Raw genomic sequence first — 19,100 nt, 5'->3', positions numbered from 1 at the left:
TTTTTAGGTAATATAATATTTTTTGAAAATCTCACATAATTTTTGTTTTTTTTTTAAATGGGATTCTCATAGACGTGACAATAAATCATGTTTGGAGATCTCTCATTCCCTTAAACTAAACAAAGATATACAACATTTTATCATTCACATTCTATGGTTACGCAATATATAACATGAACTAAACGTTTCTAATTAATAGTTAAAAGTTAAACTCTCTAACCTAGAGGTCAGAAGATCAAATCCAATCTAGTACTCGGCACTCTAAAGCTAAAGTGCTTATACTTTAGCTTTGAGTGCTAAGTACTAGATGGAATATATAATTGCATTTTTAGAACTTTGAGAGATATGAAAAGTGTCTATAGGGTATGCAATAATCCCTTATACTTTAGCTTTAGAGTCTTAAGTACTAGATGGAATAATTATTGTGTTTTTAGAACTTTGAGAGAGATCAAAGGTGTTCATTGGGTATGCAATAGTCCTTATACTTTAGTTTTGGAGAGCTAAGTACTAGATGGAACAGTATTTTTAGAACTTTGAGAGAAATCAAATGTGTTTATTGGGTATGTGATGATTAGTTCATTTGTGTTCTCATCAACCATCTCTATGCTACTTAGGTTTCCTTTTCTAACAAGGAATTTGAATAAGTTCAGCTCATTCAATATTTAAACTTATTAAAATGTTTCTCATTGCCACTCTTTCATTTAACAATGAGATAAAAGTTTTCAAGATTTTTCATACCAATCCGTCCTATTGTTTGTACTCAACAACTCTTTTCTAATAAGTACGATGAATATTTGTCTTTGCAATTAGAAGTCCTTTGAATTGAAGTACTTTATCTTGTGGCTGATGCTTTTTCTGTTCTTTGGTAGAGTCTCTTATTTTCTTCTAAATCAAGACTTTTTGATATGTTTTTAAAGAACTTTTCTTTTAATATATCTTCTAAATTTTGGCATGACCTCTGATCTATTATTTATACCTCATTTGGAATGTTCAAAATTGAACTCTTCTAAACAAAGTTATTACTTACACTTATCCCTAATATAATAACTCCATGAGTTGCTAATTAATTCACACAAGAATCAACATTCCTGCCAATGATCTGGTGATCTAGTTGCACGAAGTGACTTTTTCATATGCGATGTCATATAGGTTGTAATAGAGTCGATAGTACTAAAAAAATAAAAGTTCCTACACTTATTTGTATAAAGAGCATATAAAATTATTTAAATGCATATACCAATTAATTACTATGCATTATATTTAACAAAAGGACATTCAAGGTAAATCATATGCAAAGACAAACCCCAAGGACCATATTTTATATACTTTAAATTCATTTTTAATCTATACTACAAATTCATTTATAGTATATCACATGTTTATTTAACAATTTGTATAGATTCAAAATTATGCATTTTGGTTCATTAATTTAATAAGATCTTTCATTATCCTAAGGACATTAATCAAAGTATAGGTTTATTTTTGTAGTATAATCAAAGTAATGCTAAAAAAATTACGTAATTCACAAATTAAACTCACAATATACTAAGAGCATCTTTAAGAGTGGGATCTTTTGCCCAATTTTTGTAAGTCACGTAACATGGTTGGGGAGAGAAAAATAAAAAAATAAAAATAAAAAAGACCCCATTGGTCGCACTTGGTATGCAACAGGCGCACTGTAATTTTATTTTTCCTTTCCTCTTAGACCCTACCAAAAAAAAAAAAAAAACCATTATTCTTCCTGTAAATTTTTTCTTTCTTCTCTCCTCTCTCCTCCAACTTATTATCTCTCTCATCCAACAATGCAAAGAAATTATTAAAAGAAAAAATGAACATGTATTTACCCATATATCCAAGATAATGATTGGTAAATCATATACTCCTTCTGTCCCATTTTACCTGTCCTATTTACTATTCATTGGTCAAACCAACTCTTCCTTTTTTGCTTATTTTCTTTAATAATTTTTTATTATTTTTAAATTTAATTTTCGTGTTTAATAGTACTTTTAATGTAGTTTCTAAACATATAAATTTTATATATTAATGCTAAACTTAATACGTAGTAATATGTAAAATTGAATTAAAAATTACTTCAGTCAAGTCTCGTTAAACGAACCAGACAACCATTTTGGGACGGAGGTAGTATGTAACTTGTTTAACTTTAACCGCCAAGACAAGCCAGACTGCCACTAATTTTCTGTCAACTTCAATCAGTTAATATGATTTGTTACACAAGAAACAGCTATCAATAACAACAATGGTTGTGTTCCAATTAGAAAACAAATATAATTGTACAGATTGCATGTAAAAGGATAAACACGATGAAAACTTTTCTTTATGTTAGCAAATATTTACAACTTTTTTTTTTCAAGAAGACACTCATAATGAAACCAAAGAAGTGATTTAGTTTTCTGTATTGCCTTCAAGCTCTAATCAGCAACTCATACACATTGCTACTATTATCCCCAGAAACTCGCTTCAACATTTCGAAGCTCTTTCGGCTACCCATAAACTCGATCCTTTTGAATTCCGCATAGCCACGTTCTGTGGTTTCGCGGCTGCAATATACAGCACGCAGCCTATCAGCGTATCTGGAGTCGGTGTGAATGGCTACCTCGATTTCTTGAATAGACATGTTTTCCTGTGCAGGCAAATGATATTCATTGACTCATCGTTATATTGCATAGCAAAATCAGCCATCTCCAAGAACAAAAGCCTAAACTTGCAAGGCTCCTTATAAAGCAAACAATGATATGGAGAATGAACCAAAACCACTGGCAAGAACTACAATATATCCATATTTCTACATTTTGCAAGCAAGTGATTTCAGCCACCACCATTTATTAGGCCAAAGTTTCACCTTGCACAATTTTGAAATTGGTTTATAGAAGTTGCCCAAAGAATATGCCCATATTCCCTTAGGCCATTATGATGATTGTTATAATCATTGTTGTTAAGGCGGACTTTCAAGGCAAGGTGCCACTGACCGCCTAGTCGCCTAGGCTATGAGGAAATATATATATATATGTTATGCAATAATTTAGCATTTCCAGCATGGGTCTTTAGATTTAACCCCGAGGCGGGGAGGGGGGAGTCAGGTAGGCTCTGATACCATGTTATAATCATGGGCGACTGAGCTATATCACACTAAAAGACTGAATCCAATCAATTACTAGTCTAACTCATGACCTTATAAACCCATATATTCTCTCTTATATTTTCAAAAAAGTTTCCCTCTTTTTTGCTTCCTGTTTTTGTTTTTGTGGGTGGTGGGGAGGGGTGTTAGAGAAAAGAACAAGGAGGGGTGTTTTATTGATTGAAAGGGAGAAATAGGAAATCACAAGACTTCCCCAACAAGAGTATTAGGCTCTTGCCCAGCTACTTAGAGCTAAAAGACTAATGGTAACAGATTCGATGCCTTACTCTCATCTAGACATTCTAATTTATAGTGCAGGAAATAAATAATTATAGAAAGGAGATGATTGTTGAGATGATTGCCCCCTGATTTATTTTGTCAAATCCCATGAGTTAAGCCTTCCTTGTTTATTTTGATTTGCCTAATTTCCATCCTTCCTTTTTCTGCGTGAATACACTATCCATTCTTTTGGGTGCGTATCATTGCCACCCTCCAAAGAAACAACCTTGTCCCCAAGGTTGGAGTGGGGAAACTGACCCTTGAAGTCAGACACGTCTATCCAAGTAGCTTCTTCTTCAGGGCGGCCTTCCCATTTCACCAAGACTTGATGCACCCCATTCTGTTGGCGAGCATTCAAGATGTCTTGAGGGTCAAAACCTGGTTCGGTAACTGCCATGTCTTTAGGGAGATCGGTGACTGCAGTATGATTTCCTGTAACCCTACGGGGTTGTGACACATGAAAAATTGGGTGAACTTTTGCAGTATCAGGCAGAGCTAACTTGTAGGAAACTGCACTATATTTTTGGAGAATTGTAAATGGTCCGTAGAACCTGGGAGCCAACTTTTGGTTAATGCGATGGTGGATTGTAGATTGACGATGCGGTCGAAGCTTCAACAAAACTTTGTCCCCTTCAGAAAATTGGAGCTCACGGCGTTTGGTATTTGCAGCTTTGGCCATCTTATTCTGAGCGTTCTCCAAATGGTAGCGCAGCTGCCGCAACATTTCATTCCTATCATTGTGTTCTTCGGCAACTGCCTCAACTTTGAATTCTCCCGGTAAAGACTGCTTCAAAGTAGGCGGGACACGTCCATAGACAACCTAAAATGGGGTAATTCCAGCAGCACTTTGAAATGAAGTGTTGTACCAGTATTCCGCCCAATGGAGGAAACGTCCCCATTGCTTCGGTTGTTCAGAAGTCATACACCGCAAGTACTGCTCCAGGCACCGATTCAGGACTTCGGACTGCCCGTCCGTTTGAGGGTGGTAGGCAGTGCTCATACGCAACCTGGTGCCCATTTGTCAAAAAATTCTGTCCAAAAAATACTCAGAAAAATTGAGTCACGATCACTTACTATTGACCTTGGTACTCCATGTAAGCGAACTATCTCCTTTGCAAAAATTCCAGCAAGAGACTTGGCAGTGAAGGGGTGTTTCAGCCCTATAAAATGGGTATATTTGGTGAAACGGTCTATGACCACCCATATACAATCGAACCCGTAGGAACGTGGAAGGCCAGTAATAAAATCCATTGCGATGTCTTCCCAAACAGCCGTTGGTATAGGAAGAGGTTGGAGTAGACCAGCTGGCGCCAATGTGTCATATTTATTCTTTTGACACACTAGGCATTCTGCTACGAATTGTTGAGTGTGCTTCATCATTCCTTTCCAGTAAATACTGGCAGCAAGCCTACGATAAGTGCGATAAGCCCCGGAATGTCCTCCTACTGGTGTAGAATGAAATTCCTCCAATAGCCGCGGGATCCAAGAGGACGTTGCTGGTAGAACAATGCGTCCTTTATAATATAAGCACCCTTGAAGCAGTTGAAAAGGAGGTCGGCTGCCTGGGTCATGACGTAGTGCTTGAACAATAGAGCTCAGTTCTGGGTCAGTAGAGATGGTGGTAGCCAATTCTGTCCAATCGATCCAAATGGGCAATGAGATAGCTGATAGTGAAAACTCTTCATTTTGCCGAGACAAGGCATCAGCTACATTATTTACCCTCCCGGGCTTGTACTCTACTTCGAAGTCATAGCCCATGAGCTTGGCCACCCAATTTTGTTGAGATGGTGTGGTGATGCGTTGTTGTAACAAGTGGCGGAGGCTACGATGATCCGTCCGCACTGTAAATCGACGCCCTACGAGATACGGTCTCTAGTGTTGAATTGCCAAAACTAGGGCCATTAGTTCTTTTTCATAAGTAGATTTAGCCAATGTCTGACCTGAGAGCCCCTTGCTAAAATAAGCTATAGGCCGTTGTCCTTGGTGTAATACTGCGCCAATCCCGACTCCCGAAGCATCACATTCGATGATGAATGGTCTTGAAAAATCTGGCGTGACCAATACTGGAGAATTTGTCACCGCTGTCTTGAGTGCCTCAAAAGCATTATGCGCGTCAACGGGCCAAGCAAATTTGTCCCCGTTTCCTTTTTTAAAAGGGTCTTAAGAGGTTGTGCTATCTTCCCATAGTCTTTAATGAATCTGCGGTAATATCCTGTGAGGCCTAAGAAACCCCGAACAGCCTTGATAGATTTTGGAACAGGCCAACGGATAATACTGGAGACTTGAGATGGATCCATTGCTACCCCAAATTGAGAAACAACATGGCCTAAGTATTCAACAGCAGTTTGGCCGAATTGACATTTTTTCCCATTAGCTTTCAATTGGTGAACTTGCAGAGTCCCCAAGACCACTTCTAAGTGTTGCAGATGGTCCTCCCAAGTCAAACTATACACAAGGATATCATCAAAGAAAACCAGTACGAATTTTTAGAGACATGCCCGGAAGATGTCATTCATAATAGCCTGAAAGGTGGCTGGTGCATTAGTTAGGCCAAATGGCATGACCAGGAACTCGTAGTGCCCGGAGTGTGTACGAAACGCTGTTTTAGCCACATCACTAGAAGCCACCCGAATCTGATGATACCCGGAGCGAAGATCAATTTTGGAAAAATATCGCGCACCATACAACTCATCCAGCATCTCCTGTATAACTGGGATGGGGTATTTATCTGGCATAGTGACTTTGTTGAGTTCGCGATAGTCGACACAGAATCGCCAACTCCCATCTTTTTTTTTTTGACTAATAAAACAGGGCTTGAAAACGGGGATGAGCTGGGCTGGATGATCCCCGCAGTGAGCATGTCACCCACCAATCTTTCAATTTCATTTTTCTGATTATGGCCATAACGGTAAGGTTTAACACTTACTGGAGAAGAACCTGTTTGCAAGGTAATCCGGTGGTCATTCGCTCGGAAAGGCGGTAAGCCTTTGGGTTCCCCAAAAATATGTTGGTGCTGCTGTAGTCGTTCCGTCAATTGAGATTTTTGGACTGCAGAAATTTCACTGGTAGCCTAAATATTTGGTGACAGAGAGAGCTCCCACAACAACCAGCAATACGCAGTGTCTTCAATTTTATCCAATGAGCTGAGGGAAATAGGGAGTCGAGCCAGAGATGGGTCGCCAACCAATTGAACCGGTATATCGCCAATGGTAAATTCCATTGTCAACTTAGCCCAATTTGCCTTAACATCTCCCAATGTCTCTAGCCAAGCTATGCCCAGAATCAAGTCTACTCCACCCAAGGGAAACGCAAAACAATCGATCGGCATTGCAATGGGGCCCAAATCAACACGTAGTTGGGAGTATTTACCGTCTGATTCAGCCCGACGACCATCCCCCAGTCGGACTCCAAAGGTAGTGGTTGGTTCCAGTGGGTGCTGCAGAACGGCGGTCAACTGGCGAGAGATGAAATTATGACTTGCTCCACTGTCCACCATGATTAGAATATCAAGTCCTGCAATTTGGCCTCGAAATTTCATTGTTTTAGGACCATCAATTCCTCCCATGGCAGTTAATGGAAGGTCTAACAAAGACAAATGTGCAACTTCTGTTGGCGGGTCTCCATCCAAGAATTGATCGCCATCACCTTCATTGATTTCACCTCCACAGTCTTCATCTTCACCTACGATTAACATCCTGAGGGACTTATTTGGGCAGACATGTAATGGGCTATAGGGCTGTTGACAGCGGAAACAAAGCCCTTTCGCTCTCATGTCCAAATAGTCTTTGTTCGAGTAGCGTCGTGTCGGAGCCGATGATGCTGTTGAGCCGGAGCTGCGTATGGAACCAGAAGTTTGTGTTTTATGGATGGAAGGTTGTAACTCAGAAGGAGATATCTGGGTATTAGTAAAGTATTGGGAGTGGGCCGACGTGGGCTTGGGCTTGGGCTTGGTCCCATAACCTTTGGACCAAGTATTTGCAGAACCCTTCAGATGCGATCGTTCTTCCTCGTTCCCACCGCGGCCAGGGAATCGACCAGTAGAAACAAAGTCAATCTCGCGTTCCACTGCGCGAGCCACCCGCATTGTAGTTCATAGGTCTGTCACGTCATTCGGTCGCAGTCGCACCCGAATCGCCGGTTTCAATCCATTGAGAAAAAGTCCCAGTTGAATGTGAGTCGCAAGTCCTGTGGTTTGAGCAATTCGAGTACGAAACCTAGCGATATACTCATCAACCGTGCCCATCTGACGAAGAGCCGCAAGCTGCTCAAACAGCGGACCAGGTAGGTCTTCACCAAACTCTTCTAACAGGTCATGAGTAAACTGGGACCATGTTAGAGTAGGATTTTGCTGTTGTAGCCACCCGAGCCAATGCAGTGCTGGTCCTTGCATACTGATAAAGGCTATCGGAACCTTCAGATCTTCCCGGGTGTGGTGTATGGCAAAGTATTGCTCAACTCTGGCCAACCATCCAATCGGGTCTACACCATCAAAGGTAGGAAGTTCTAGTTTACCTGTAGGAAGGATAGTGTTGTCTGGTTGAGACCGGCGTTCTGATGACGGATTGGAATCCACTCTTGGAACGGATGGGGGAGTTGAATCTTCTGTTGGGACTGCTATTGATGATGCACTGGCATCGCCGTGCCCTTTGCTTTGGAGGGAGAGAGCGAGGAGGTCAGAAATCTTAGCCATTTGATCGTTCAAAGTGGCTAATTCAGCACGGATCACCTCTTGGTTCGTTTGTAATGTCTCCTGGTTCTTCTCTAACGTCTCCATTCGATTCTCTATCCTTGTGGTCGTCATTCAGTGGCAGGTCAGACCAATTTGTTAGAGAAAAGAACAAGGAGGGGTGTTTTATTGATTGAAAGGGAGAAATAGGAAATCACAAGACTTCCCCAACAAGAGTATTAGGCTCTTGCCCAGCTACTTAGAGCTAAAAGACTAATGGTAACGGATTCGATGCCTTACTCTCATCTAGACATTCTAATTTATAGTGCAGGAAATAAATAATTATAGAAAGGAGATGATTGTTGAGATGATTGCCCCCTGATTTATTTTGTCAAATCCCATGAGTTAAGCCTTCCTTGTTTATTCTGATTTGCCTAATTTCCATCCTTCCTTTTTCTGCGTGAATACACTATCCATTCTTTTGGGTGCGTATCAAGGGGGAAGGCCGGGGGTGTTATGGTTTGGGTCCACAAATCAGAAGCATTTCATTTTAAAATGAGTAGTGGGGGAATAGCATGAATTACCTGGTAAAAGGCATATATATAATCCAAGACCTGCAGACACTTAAAGCCATTATTATCACTGAAATATGTTCTTGAGCAAGGGCCCATTTCTGAAAACCGGTCAACTGGAAACAGTATGGTAAGAAAGTGGCTCTTCAGTACCAGCTCTGATTTCTCACTGCATTTGAACATGAACGAACATTAAGACGAAATCAGTAGATGAATGCTAGATCTGCTTCATATAAATGCCATAAAACCCAGTAACCATTACTTAATTTTTCACTGAACCAAAAACTAGAAGAATCACAAAGGATGATATTTGTACTACCATTTATAAATAATGATGAATTTAGTTATACATTATACCATCAATATCCCTGTTATAATCTAAGATTGGGCTAGGGTTACTCAACTGGGCTATAATGCATATGGGCCAAACCACACTGAAAGACTGAATCCAATCAATTAGCTAGTCTAACCCATAGCCTTATAAACCTATATGTTCTTTCTTATTTTATCAATATAGGACTCTTAACAATCCCAAAGGAACTGTATACACACACACCAATACATGCATACATACCATTATACCATTTAGGATCAGTTGGCATTCCTATCTAAACAAGTCAATTTAATCATTTATTCACCTTTAGCTGTTACTTTCCATATTTAATCATCCCCATCAATCTATATTTCAATACATAGGCCACTGTTACTCATTAATTCAAGATTTTTACATCTTGAACGTCAAATTTATTTTAGAAGTTTTCAATAGTTTAAAATGTTATAGCAACTATAGTCCGAATGCCATGTTTAACGTTCATACTATAAAAACAAGAAATATTTGAAGAAATGCTCACAAAAATACAATTAACAATTAATAACCCATGACCAACTCAGAAAAAGGAACTGAAACAGATGATGAACAATTAAATCTGTCTATTCTGCAAAAATCAAGAAAGGGCAGGTTGATTCAAGAAAGTTTCAATATTCCCCACTCAAGAAACAGAACTTCAGTTTAAATATCATAAAGACAATTTGTTTATGGCTTGTTTAGTTCCCCTCAAGTAATTTCTTTTACTGAAAGAAATAACTAGATGTTGAGGCCTAAAGTTTCATCGAGTGAAGTAGAATGGAAAGATGACAGATACATACACAACTGTAGTTATAAAAGACAAGTTACACTAGCAGAAATAACTTCTCATATCTTATACGTAACCTAACCTTTCCTTAAGTGGTCGGGATAAGTTCACAAATGAAAATTCAGATTCCTTCCCATCCTCCTTAGCGTCATAGAAGACAGATGTGTTTTGCAGGTTAGCATCTTCAACGCTAGAAGAGTCCATATAAATAGAGGCAGTTGAAGTTGGCTCAGAAATTGACCAGCAGATGGAATCCAAAAGGCTACTTGGTGTTATTGGACGCATTGGGGTTTGACATGTCTGCAATTGAAATAGATACAACGAATATATCCAATTTCATGCAGATGAATCATGTTAAAAACTACAAAACCATCTTGGATGCGAATATGTAATCTCTACCTGCATACGTTTACCCCGTCTCTTCCTTACTCCATCTTTAGCCAGGTTTACGATCTTTTGCCTCTCTTCATGACTTATTCTAGACATAGAATTTGGTGCATCATCCTGCAGAACAACAACCTCATTTATTTCCTGAAGGCAATTAAAAAGGGATTCTCAACATCCAAAATTTGTTAAGGAAAATATGGAAAACACAGAACTCAAGATGAAGTGCTATTAGCCAAAGAATGCAGAACAAGCATAGAACATTTAGAGGCTAACATAAAACCCATTGAGATTCTTGCTGCATGGCAGATTCAAGCAGAAAAGCCACTCAGTGCTGTGAACAAAAACTCTACTACACTTCTGAACTACATTAAACTACCACTACAAAATTACTGATCAAAAAGAAAAAACAAATCATAGTAAATTCATTACTACCCAAAGTTAAAAAGCACCTATTTACTTTCACTTTGCTTTACAAGATCCAGTATACAATGCAGAAAACCAAGACTGAAGAATCAAGCTAAAAGCTTTCTCTTTCTCCTTTTCACTCTGCTTGCCAAAGCTTTAATAATTAAAAGATAACCAACTTAATGTATGGATGATTAGACATTAGAAACATTTTATCCTAGTTTTTGAAGTTTTGTTCTGAGCACAATATGGGTGCCACAATTAATTTTTCTCTTCATTTACATGTAAGGGTGTGGGAGAGAGGGTAAAGGGAAACAGAAAGTGTCATTTGCAATGCACAAAACCAAGATTGAAGAATCAAGAGCTCTTTCTCCTTTTCACTCTGCTTGCTAGAAGCTTTATAATTAAAAGATAACCAACTTAATATATGGATGATTAGACATTAGAAACATTTTGATCCTAGTTTTTGAAGTTTCGTACTGAGCACAATATGGGAGACACAATTAATTCTTCTCTTCATTTACATGTAAGGGCGTGGGAGAGAGGGTAAAGGGAAACAGAAAGTGTCATTTGCACCACCACATAGACCTTTTAATATGGTTGTTTTATTGCCATTTTGCCTCAAAGAAATCATTACGGCTATGTTGAAAGCCAGTTAAGAAACTTTGGATAAATTCACCAAATATAATAATTAAATAAAACTGGCTTTTGATATCTATAAACCAAGCAATTCAACCATGCTTGCACTTATTACTCAACCACCATAGGATTTTTAAACGATCAAGCAAGAGGCATGCTAAGTAACCACCCCCAACAAGTACATGCAGAAATGTTAAGACAGCAGGGCAGCACAATTGACCTAGTGTACAGGGATGCCTTGCACACCTTTGTTTAATATAGGTTCTAAAGAAAGTGGCATGTCTAATATTTTTCACACATTATCTTTGCTGCTTTATTTCTTTCCAATGGCAACTCTCTGGAAGTCTAGATATCCCAACTTTCAATTTAAAGTTCCATCCTACCTTTGAGTAATTGCCCATCTGCTACTTTCTCTTTGCTTCCCTACCTGTCTAGCTTGATACCATCATTAGCAATAGATGTTATATAGTTCATCAAAAGAAGAGAAACTATAATGTCAAATTATAAACTACTTCTGTCTAGAAATTTGTCATTTGCAAGTCTAAAAGTAGAATCTCTCTTGAGCATATGAATATCTTAATCCCAGTTTGGCAGTTTCCAGCAAGGTTGTATCAAGTGCATGCCAAGCAGTACACATCAATTAGTATTAGTCATCTAATTGACCATTTTTAGTATACTAATTGTGATATGCAAAATCTTATCCTATAAGGCACCTTTAGCTCAGACAGCTACAGCCAAGACTACTCCAAAAGTCGATAACTAGGGTTCCAAGAAGTAGAGGCGCCTAACAGAACCAATAACCTGTGGATTGGAACTGAACTGATCCAAATTGAACCTTAACAACTCACAGATTCAAGAACAATTCAATACATTGCAATATCAAACTTGATATTCATAACTTTTTTGCCAACTATAAATTGCTGCCTAAAACCCAAATTACTAATTCTGTTCCCAACCAGAATGTCTCTCTTGCTGATCTATTTCTGGCACTCCTATCTCTCTTTCTCTCTCACTCACTTTGAGGTCATTAATATTCTACCATTTCTTCAACTTTCATGTATTTTTTAAACATAACTTTTATGGGCAATCGAAAAGCATGATGGTTAGTCTAAATTAAATTGGTAAGAAAACAGGCAGTTATTGTAAATCACTCAAATCGCATGTTCATCTTAAAACAGTGCAAACTAAACCAAGCACTTTCGAACTTAATAAAACCAACCAATGTTTTGTAATGTGAAAAGTGTACCAAAGCAACAAAGCTCCGCATCACTTTAAAGCACAAAGCGAAGTGTCACTTCTGTATACAAAGCAATGCAAAGTGGCAAAATTAAATTTCATAATCTAGAATGATATATAAATAATTTATAATGCAATTTCTATTTATAATTGACACCATTATATAACAATACAAGCATATTACATCATTAAGAGATGAAACAGCCTTTGACAAGCATCCAAAATTCTACAATTAACATAATAAAAATTAATATAATCATATTTTCATAATATTCCATCATTCATCAATCATTAATATTTATCTTAACACAAGCATCATACTGAATACATCAATTAATTAAGGTTTCATTTAAAATATAATAAAATAAAACCATTTCCTGGAGTCTGGAGAGCCCCACTGCCTACTGCCCAAACTAATTAATTAAACACAAATTAAATATCCAGAGTACTAATTAATTTAAATTTACTTTTAGAAAAAGAAAAAGGATTTAAAAAAAAAAAAAAAAAAAAAAAAAAACCCTCCCAGGGAGAGGAGCATGTGAGAGAAGTATGCTTAACTAGGAAGGGTTGAGACGGTATTATTATCATCTTCTTCCCCTGCCAACCCAAAAAAGGGAGTAATAAGCGATTTGGAGCTGAGATAAGGTATTTTGAACCCTCAATTTCATCTGTTGACTGTGTTGACCTTGCTTAATATTCAAATGCGCACTTAGGGTTACACTTTTTGTGTTGCTCGCAATGAAGCAGAGTGCAATCCCCTCAATCACGATTGCTTATGTGACAATGCGATCACTTTTTGACAAGTGAGAAACTAACAGATTTTCACTAACAGTCTGTGTTCAATAATAGGTAACAGACCACCAAAACTGACCCATGGGCATGCCCCACCAAAAGGATGTCTTTCAAAGCTTTTCATATGCATCTTAAAGTACTGTTTACATATCTGACATGCATTCTTTTGAAATGGCAAGGCAACAAGTGTCGGGAAATCTTCATAAAAAATGATGACAAAGGAAGAGTAAGAGAGAATGAGTAAAGCACACACACCTCTCTATAAATGCCAGATTGAATACTATCAATCATTATCCCTGTTTGCTTAGCTAGATCAGCAGATATGTGAACAAGTCTTTGCAGTTGCTTTTCCTTCACAGTCTTCAGAACCCATAATGGCTGAGACATGAAAGAGATAAGTTGCAGATCATATTAGATGGAGAAAATGAAACAGGAGGATGCCACTGCCAGTCATTGTTGCATTACTATACAGAGCTGGTAAATTTTTCGTAAAGAAGATGAGATGTATTTTGGGAAGACATAGATTACCAATACCTCAAATATTTATACTTAAAACTCCATTGAATACATATCAAGGAATCTATTTAGGCTCTTAAACATTCATATAGCAAAAGCACTTACTGTAACAATATTTGTAGAATGACCAAGATATTTCCGAATAGAATTTCCCTCACACACTATGTGACTGGCACCACAACCAACAAACCATTGATCCACCAAAGTAGCACCTTGGGCAGAAGCAGCCTCAACAACCTAAGGGTAGCAACAAATTGCCTGAGAGAAGCACTCAATTGCAGCTCTAATAAATTTAATTGATCTAAGTAACTAAGTTAGAGGCATTCAGCTTTATATAACATCAATTTGCAGGCTTTGGAATAACTTTTAACACATTGGCATTTGTATAAAAACGCATCTAGAATCAAACTAGCATAAAAGGATGGATGTTAAAACTTTAAATCCTAAAACAAATCTAGATGATGAACCATAATTTCTAATCATCATACAACCCAGGTATACCTTCCTACGCAGCTCATCAGACACACCAACATCTACATAAAATGAATGACCAGACAAAGGAGAGCCTGTAGTTCTTTTCATATATTCTCTTTCTGAAACATTCTGTTGTGGCTCTTCAATCATGTTGGATTTTTTGTGATGTTCAAGTGCTCCCTTGGGAAGACAAGAAGTCTGAGTGTCATCTTTCTGACCAATTCGGTTGAAAACATCCAAAGAGACACCTTCTCCGGCAACTTTGACACTATAAAGTGATTCACTCAACCTAACTGCAGCAAACAACAGCAACAAAAATGTTCATCAAATAATGGCAGAAATAGTAAAGCTTAAAAGGACATCATCATTATCACTGCAGAAAAAATGCAATAGGGATTTAGTTATTTCAGTGGCCAATTGAACCAAAATGGTACCAACAAGCTAAAGAACGGGATGGAATAAGAAGTGTATTCATCATATACTAGAAATAGAACTATGTATGAAAGATAGAACTTATTACCATTATTTCTCACACTATCAACAAACCAACCCAGTGTAACAATCAAAAGACCAATTTTGGATCCATGTTTCAGGGCATGCTCAAATTTGCGGCCACAAAAGCTGTAAAAGACATTAAGGAAGCATACAAGTACAAGCACTAAAGATGTTAACTATATAATCAGTTTGGACAGGAGGAGGAAACCAGCTAAGTGAAAAAATATACTATATAAAAAATGATAGCTAATTAGCAATTTCTTTCCACCATTTCATGCCCTCATTGTTGATGATTGCCCATCATTTGTACTTAAATCACCATTCCATGAAAAGATTATTAAAAAAATAAGACACAGTATACTACGCAAAAGAAGATAACCAGAAAAAGGGGGAAATATTTATCATTTAATAGTGTAATCAAAATGGGTAATCAAGTTCACAGTTAGAAAAGGGGAAAGTGAAAAATTGAGGAAAGAAAGGATATTTGAACCACCAAATGGGTACACTGTGGATGCAAATGTGGGCTGTATTGACCACCCAACCTCTCTGTTGCTTCCATCACTTGCATCCTGGCTTCTGCCAACCAAACATCAAAGCAAAATCATATCATCAATAAACCATTTAATCAAATTACAACAAAAAAAAAGTGCACATTATACCTCCAAACTGTAATACTGTATACCAAAGAAGCACAAAATTGCAAAACCAAACAAGTGCCATGATCCAATCATAACCCATCAGACACAAAGTACAATAGTGAATTTTATCCTGATACAAGAAAGCAGGCAATAGAATACCTTTTGATAATCCAGTGACACAGATGACAAGCCCAGAAAGTGGGCCAACGGATCGAGCTGCGACCCTCGATTCTGTTACTACAGTGTTAGAGGAAGCTGGGCTCATGGGCAATGGTGGGTCTAAAGAATGAGGTTGTAGCCCTCTGAATGAAGAAGAAATATCCACAAACAGCTTAGAACACCCTTTGCTACCAATCACCTCCACTCTTCCTACGCCACCCATCTCAACTCACCCCATCCAATAACAGACCCGCATACTGTGTTTCTGACTCTATATATGCGCCTGTATTAGAAAAGAATGGGAACAGACAAGGAAAAGGGTTTATGAGGAAAAGAAAAAGGAGAAAGAATGAATTGAATATACAGGATTCGAGGGGAAAAAGTAAAGATTTGGAAGAATGGGTTAGATGTTGAAGATTTCAAGGATCTTTCCAGTTCGAATCTTGGCAATTGTTTCATACAAGTGAGCAAACGGGAAAGAAGATAATGTAAACAAAGAAGGATTTTTTGGAATGATGAAAATGAGCGAGAGAGAGAGAGGGTGGGTTTGGGAGTGGGATTGTCTCCTTCTTCCTCTCCTCCTTTGCTTTTTCTTTATGCTTTTTGAGGGGTCAGAGAAAAGAGGGATTGGCGTGAAGACAGAAGGGGAAAAAGGAGGGGACCCTTTGGAGAAGTTCAAACGGGAAACATGCCATTTCTTCAAGGAACTCACAAATCACAATCCTTCCTACCCGTCTTCGCGTTTTTCCCACTTCGCACTTTGCAGATTCAGAGGCTGAGAACACAAACTTCAAACACATTTCTTAAATGGACGACTCCTTTTATGTTATTTCGTTCTTGCCATTCGAGTTTTATGATTTTCACATATCCATATTATTACTTCCTATTTTCACCAAAAATTTTTATTTCGTTTTATATACTGGTTATAATACCTAGATTAAATTAATGTCCAATATAACAACTAAATAATTAATTAATTAATATTATTTTAAAATATGAGAATTAATTAATAAAAAATAAAGATACGGAATAACTATTTTCAATCTTGTGATAAAAGTAGTAGTAGATATAACTATGAGTTAATACTCAATATAATCATCGATTATAGTGATTTTACTCAATTTAGTCCTAAATAATTTTTTGTACTCAATTTAGTGCTTGACTTTGATGATTTTACACAATTTAGTCCTTTATTAAAAATTATGTTAGTTGACGATTAGAAATAGGGTCCTAATAGTAATTTTTCATCTTTCGTCCCATTTTGGATGATTCCTTCTTCTTCCCCATATTAAGATCCACACAGAATGTAAATCTCTATACCCAAATATTTATTATTTACTCTAATTTATTTATTTAGGGTTGAACTTGATTTGGGTACGAAAATTTACATTTCTGCATGGATCTTAATAAGGGGAAGAAGAAGGAATCATCCCAAATGGGATGAAGGATGAGAAATCACTATTACGATCCTATTTATAATAGTCAAGTAACATAATTTTAACAAAGGAGTAAATTGTGTAAAACAATCAAAGTCGAGGACTAAATTGAGCACAAAAAGTCATTTTGGACTAAATTGAGTAAAATCATTATAGTCGATAACTATATTGGGTATTTAAGTATTATTGTAGATAGTTATAATTTAAAATAATAATCATGTTCTAACCATTTTAATATTAAAATAAATTAAGTTTTCTTAATGCGATATTAATGACAGTTGATGAGTTGTTAAAACTTAACTATGAGAGGTGTATCCAATCTAGATTTGTATGGATGAGTTGGTAAAGCTTAACTAAGGGGAGTGCACTCAATTTGGATTTGTATGGACTTTTAAAATCGTTCAAAGACTTTAAGAATCTGGTGTTATTCAATCTAGGCTTTTATAGAGTCTTTAAATAAAACGTCTATTGGTATTCAATTCAAACCTTTAAAGAGTATTTATAAGTTTGTAGGCATTCTATCCATATTTTTAGAAAGTCTCTATTGATATTCAAAAAATTATTAACAGTGTGTAGGGATGAGATCAGGTGCACAGAAGCTCCCAGGTGCGAAGGGATTCTAAATAATAAAAAATCGCGCTTGAAGAACAAACTTATACACCTAAAAAACAAAAATTATGCACTTAAGAACAATCTCTCATTCCAGATCGGAAGAGTACACTATTTCTGAAAGTGGACTCATGCACCCAAAGAATAATCCCTCCTTCCGAATTGGAAGGAACGCACTCCTTCTAAAGGTGTAATTCTAATTTTGAAAGGAGATATATGATTAACCTCTCCTTCCGAAGGCACAATAATATGCACATGAAGGCACAACAATATGCACATGAAGGCACAACAATGGTCACCCAAGACACAACAATATGTACTCGAAGACACAACAATATGCACTTGAAGACACAACAATGTGCACTAGAAAGCACAACAACATGCACCTGAAGGTTCAAAGTTATGCAGCTCAAAGTTTAAAATGATGCACCCATACATTCAAAGTTATGCACCCGTAGGTTCAAAGGTATACACGCATTGATTCAAACTTGTAGAACTAAGTAACAAGACTTGTGCACTTCAAAGTTAGAAAAAATTATCAAAATGCCACCACATTTTTTTTTTTTACTTTTCTTCATTCTGGGCAGTTGATCTGGATTAGATCAGTGGTTGAGATTGATGCGCATGTTTCACTTGGGACAAGCTCTGCATATGGTTGAAATTATCACTTTTGACTCTAGCAGCACTAATCAGTGTTTCTGATCGATCTTCCTTCTCCCTTTTCCGATGGCAGTACTATAATAGATATAGATAATTAATCTATCCACTGCTCCAAGTAATTGATAAGTAAATAATATTTAGTAATTAGTAATTTATATTTTCTAAGTAATTAGTAATTAGTAATTAGTAATTAGTTACTTATTATTGTTGTAATGTTGTCCTTACTGTCTATGACTGAGTGACTTTGTGAGACTGTAACTCTATGAGCATCTGTTAGTGGTATGTGTTGAAACCCTAAGCTCGTTTAACAACCTTTTAGGTTGATAGATTATTCATGTATAAATAGTGGTTGTATGTACAGTTCTTGGAGGGTGTGAAATATATGAATACTTTATTCTCTCACATCTTAACATGATATTAGAGCATAAACCTTAAATACCCCTTTTCTTTCCCGATCATTGCCGCCACCAGAGTGCCGCGACTCTTTCTCTCGTTTCGACATCTGCCTAGTGGTTTTTCTCCCAAACCAACACCACAGGCCTACTTTGAGCCTCATTGCGAGCCTAGGGCTGAAATTTGATCATCGTCTACTGCCGTCGCCGAGAACCTCCACTGTTTTCCGGTCAAATCTCCGTTAAAGACGCCGCTGCCTATGTTCTTAGATTCTTATTTTCGCTAGTCACCACTACTGGCCACCGGTCGCTGTCGTCAGAGTCTAGAATAGTGTGTGTTTTTCTTCCTACTCGTCATTATGGTATCATCTTCAACTACTCTTACCTCTTTTACGACTATTACCATAGATAAGTTGGTTGGGAGTGAAAATTATGCATCTTGGGTTACATCGGTGAAACTTTGGTTCAAAGGCCAA

The 19,100-nt window shown here is 37.3% G+C and overlaps 1 protein-coding gene across 3 annotated transcripts; it reads right to left on the bottom strand.

Moving 5' to 3' along the window:
* Positions 1 to 2,245: 2,245 nt before the first annotated feature.
* On the bottom strand, positions 2,246 to 16,317 carry LOC116023491. 3 transcript variants are annotated; one of them, XM_031264495.1, is made up of 11 exons: positions 15,528 to 16,317; positions 15,215 to 15,306; positions 14,756 to 14,858; positions 14,263 to 14,528; positions 13,867 to 13,998; positions 13,501 to 13,623; positions 13,012 to 13,050; positions 10,186 to 10,290; positions 9,869 to 10,086; positions 8,666 to 8,822; positions 2,246 to 2,641 (listed from the first exon to the last, which is right to left on the bottom strand). In XM_031264495.1, the coding sequence occupies exons 1-11, from the start codon at positions 15,748 to 15,750 to the stop codon at positions 2,423 to 2,425; spliced, it is 1,677 nt and encodes a 558-aa protein (XP_031120355.1). In that variant the 5' UTR covers positions 15,751 to 16,317; the 3' UTR covers positions 2,246 to 2,422. The 3 variants fall into 3 exon arrangements, with proteins under 3 accessions (XP_031120355.1, XP_031120359.1, XP_031120365.1); XM_031264499.1 differs by lacking the exon at positions 13,012 to 13,050 and having other exon boundaries at positions 10,186 to 10,317; XM_031264505.1 differs by lacking the exon at positions 13,012 to 13,050 and having other exon boundaries at positions 15,528 to 16,316.
* Between the last annotated feature and the right edge of the window lie 2,783 nt (positions 16,318 to 19,100).

Source organism: Ipomoea triloba, chromosome 1, assembly GCF_003576645.1.
Source record: "Ipomoea triloba cultivar NCNSP0323 chromosome 1, ASM357664v1".
Lineage (NCBI taxonomy): Eukaryota > Viridiplantae > Streptophyta > Magnoliopsida > Solanales > Convolvulaceae > Ipomoea > Ipomoea triloba.
Note: the sequence above shows the minus strand (reverse complement) of the source record. Positions and strands in the feature narration are given on the sequence as shown.

Bases quoted from the DNA above. Each gene is read 5' to 3' on its own strand.
- LOC116023491 (XM_031264495.1), bottom strand. From the start codon at position 15,750: ATGGGTGGCGTAGGAAGAGTGGAGGTGATTGGTAGCAAAGGGTGTTCT. The intron at 8,823-9,868 runs GTTAGGTTACGT...GTTCAAATGCAG, and splicing joins TCCCGACCACTTAAGGAAAG to TGAGAAATCAGAGCTGGTAC. The intron at 2,642-8,665 runs GTAATTCATGCT...TTGCCTGCACAG, and splicing joins ATATATATGCCTTTTACCAG to GAAAACATGTCTATTCAAGA.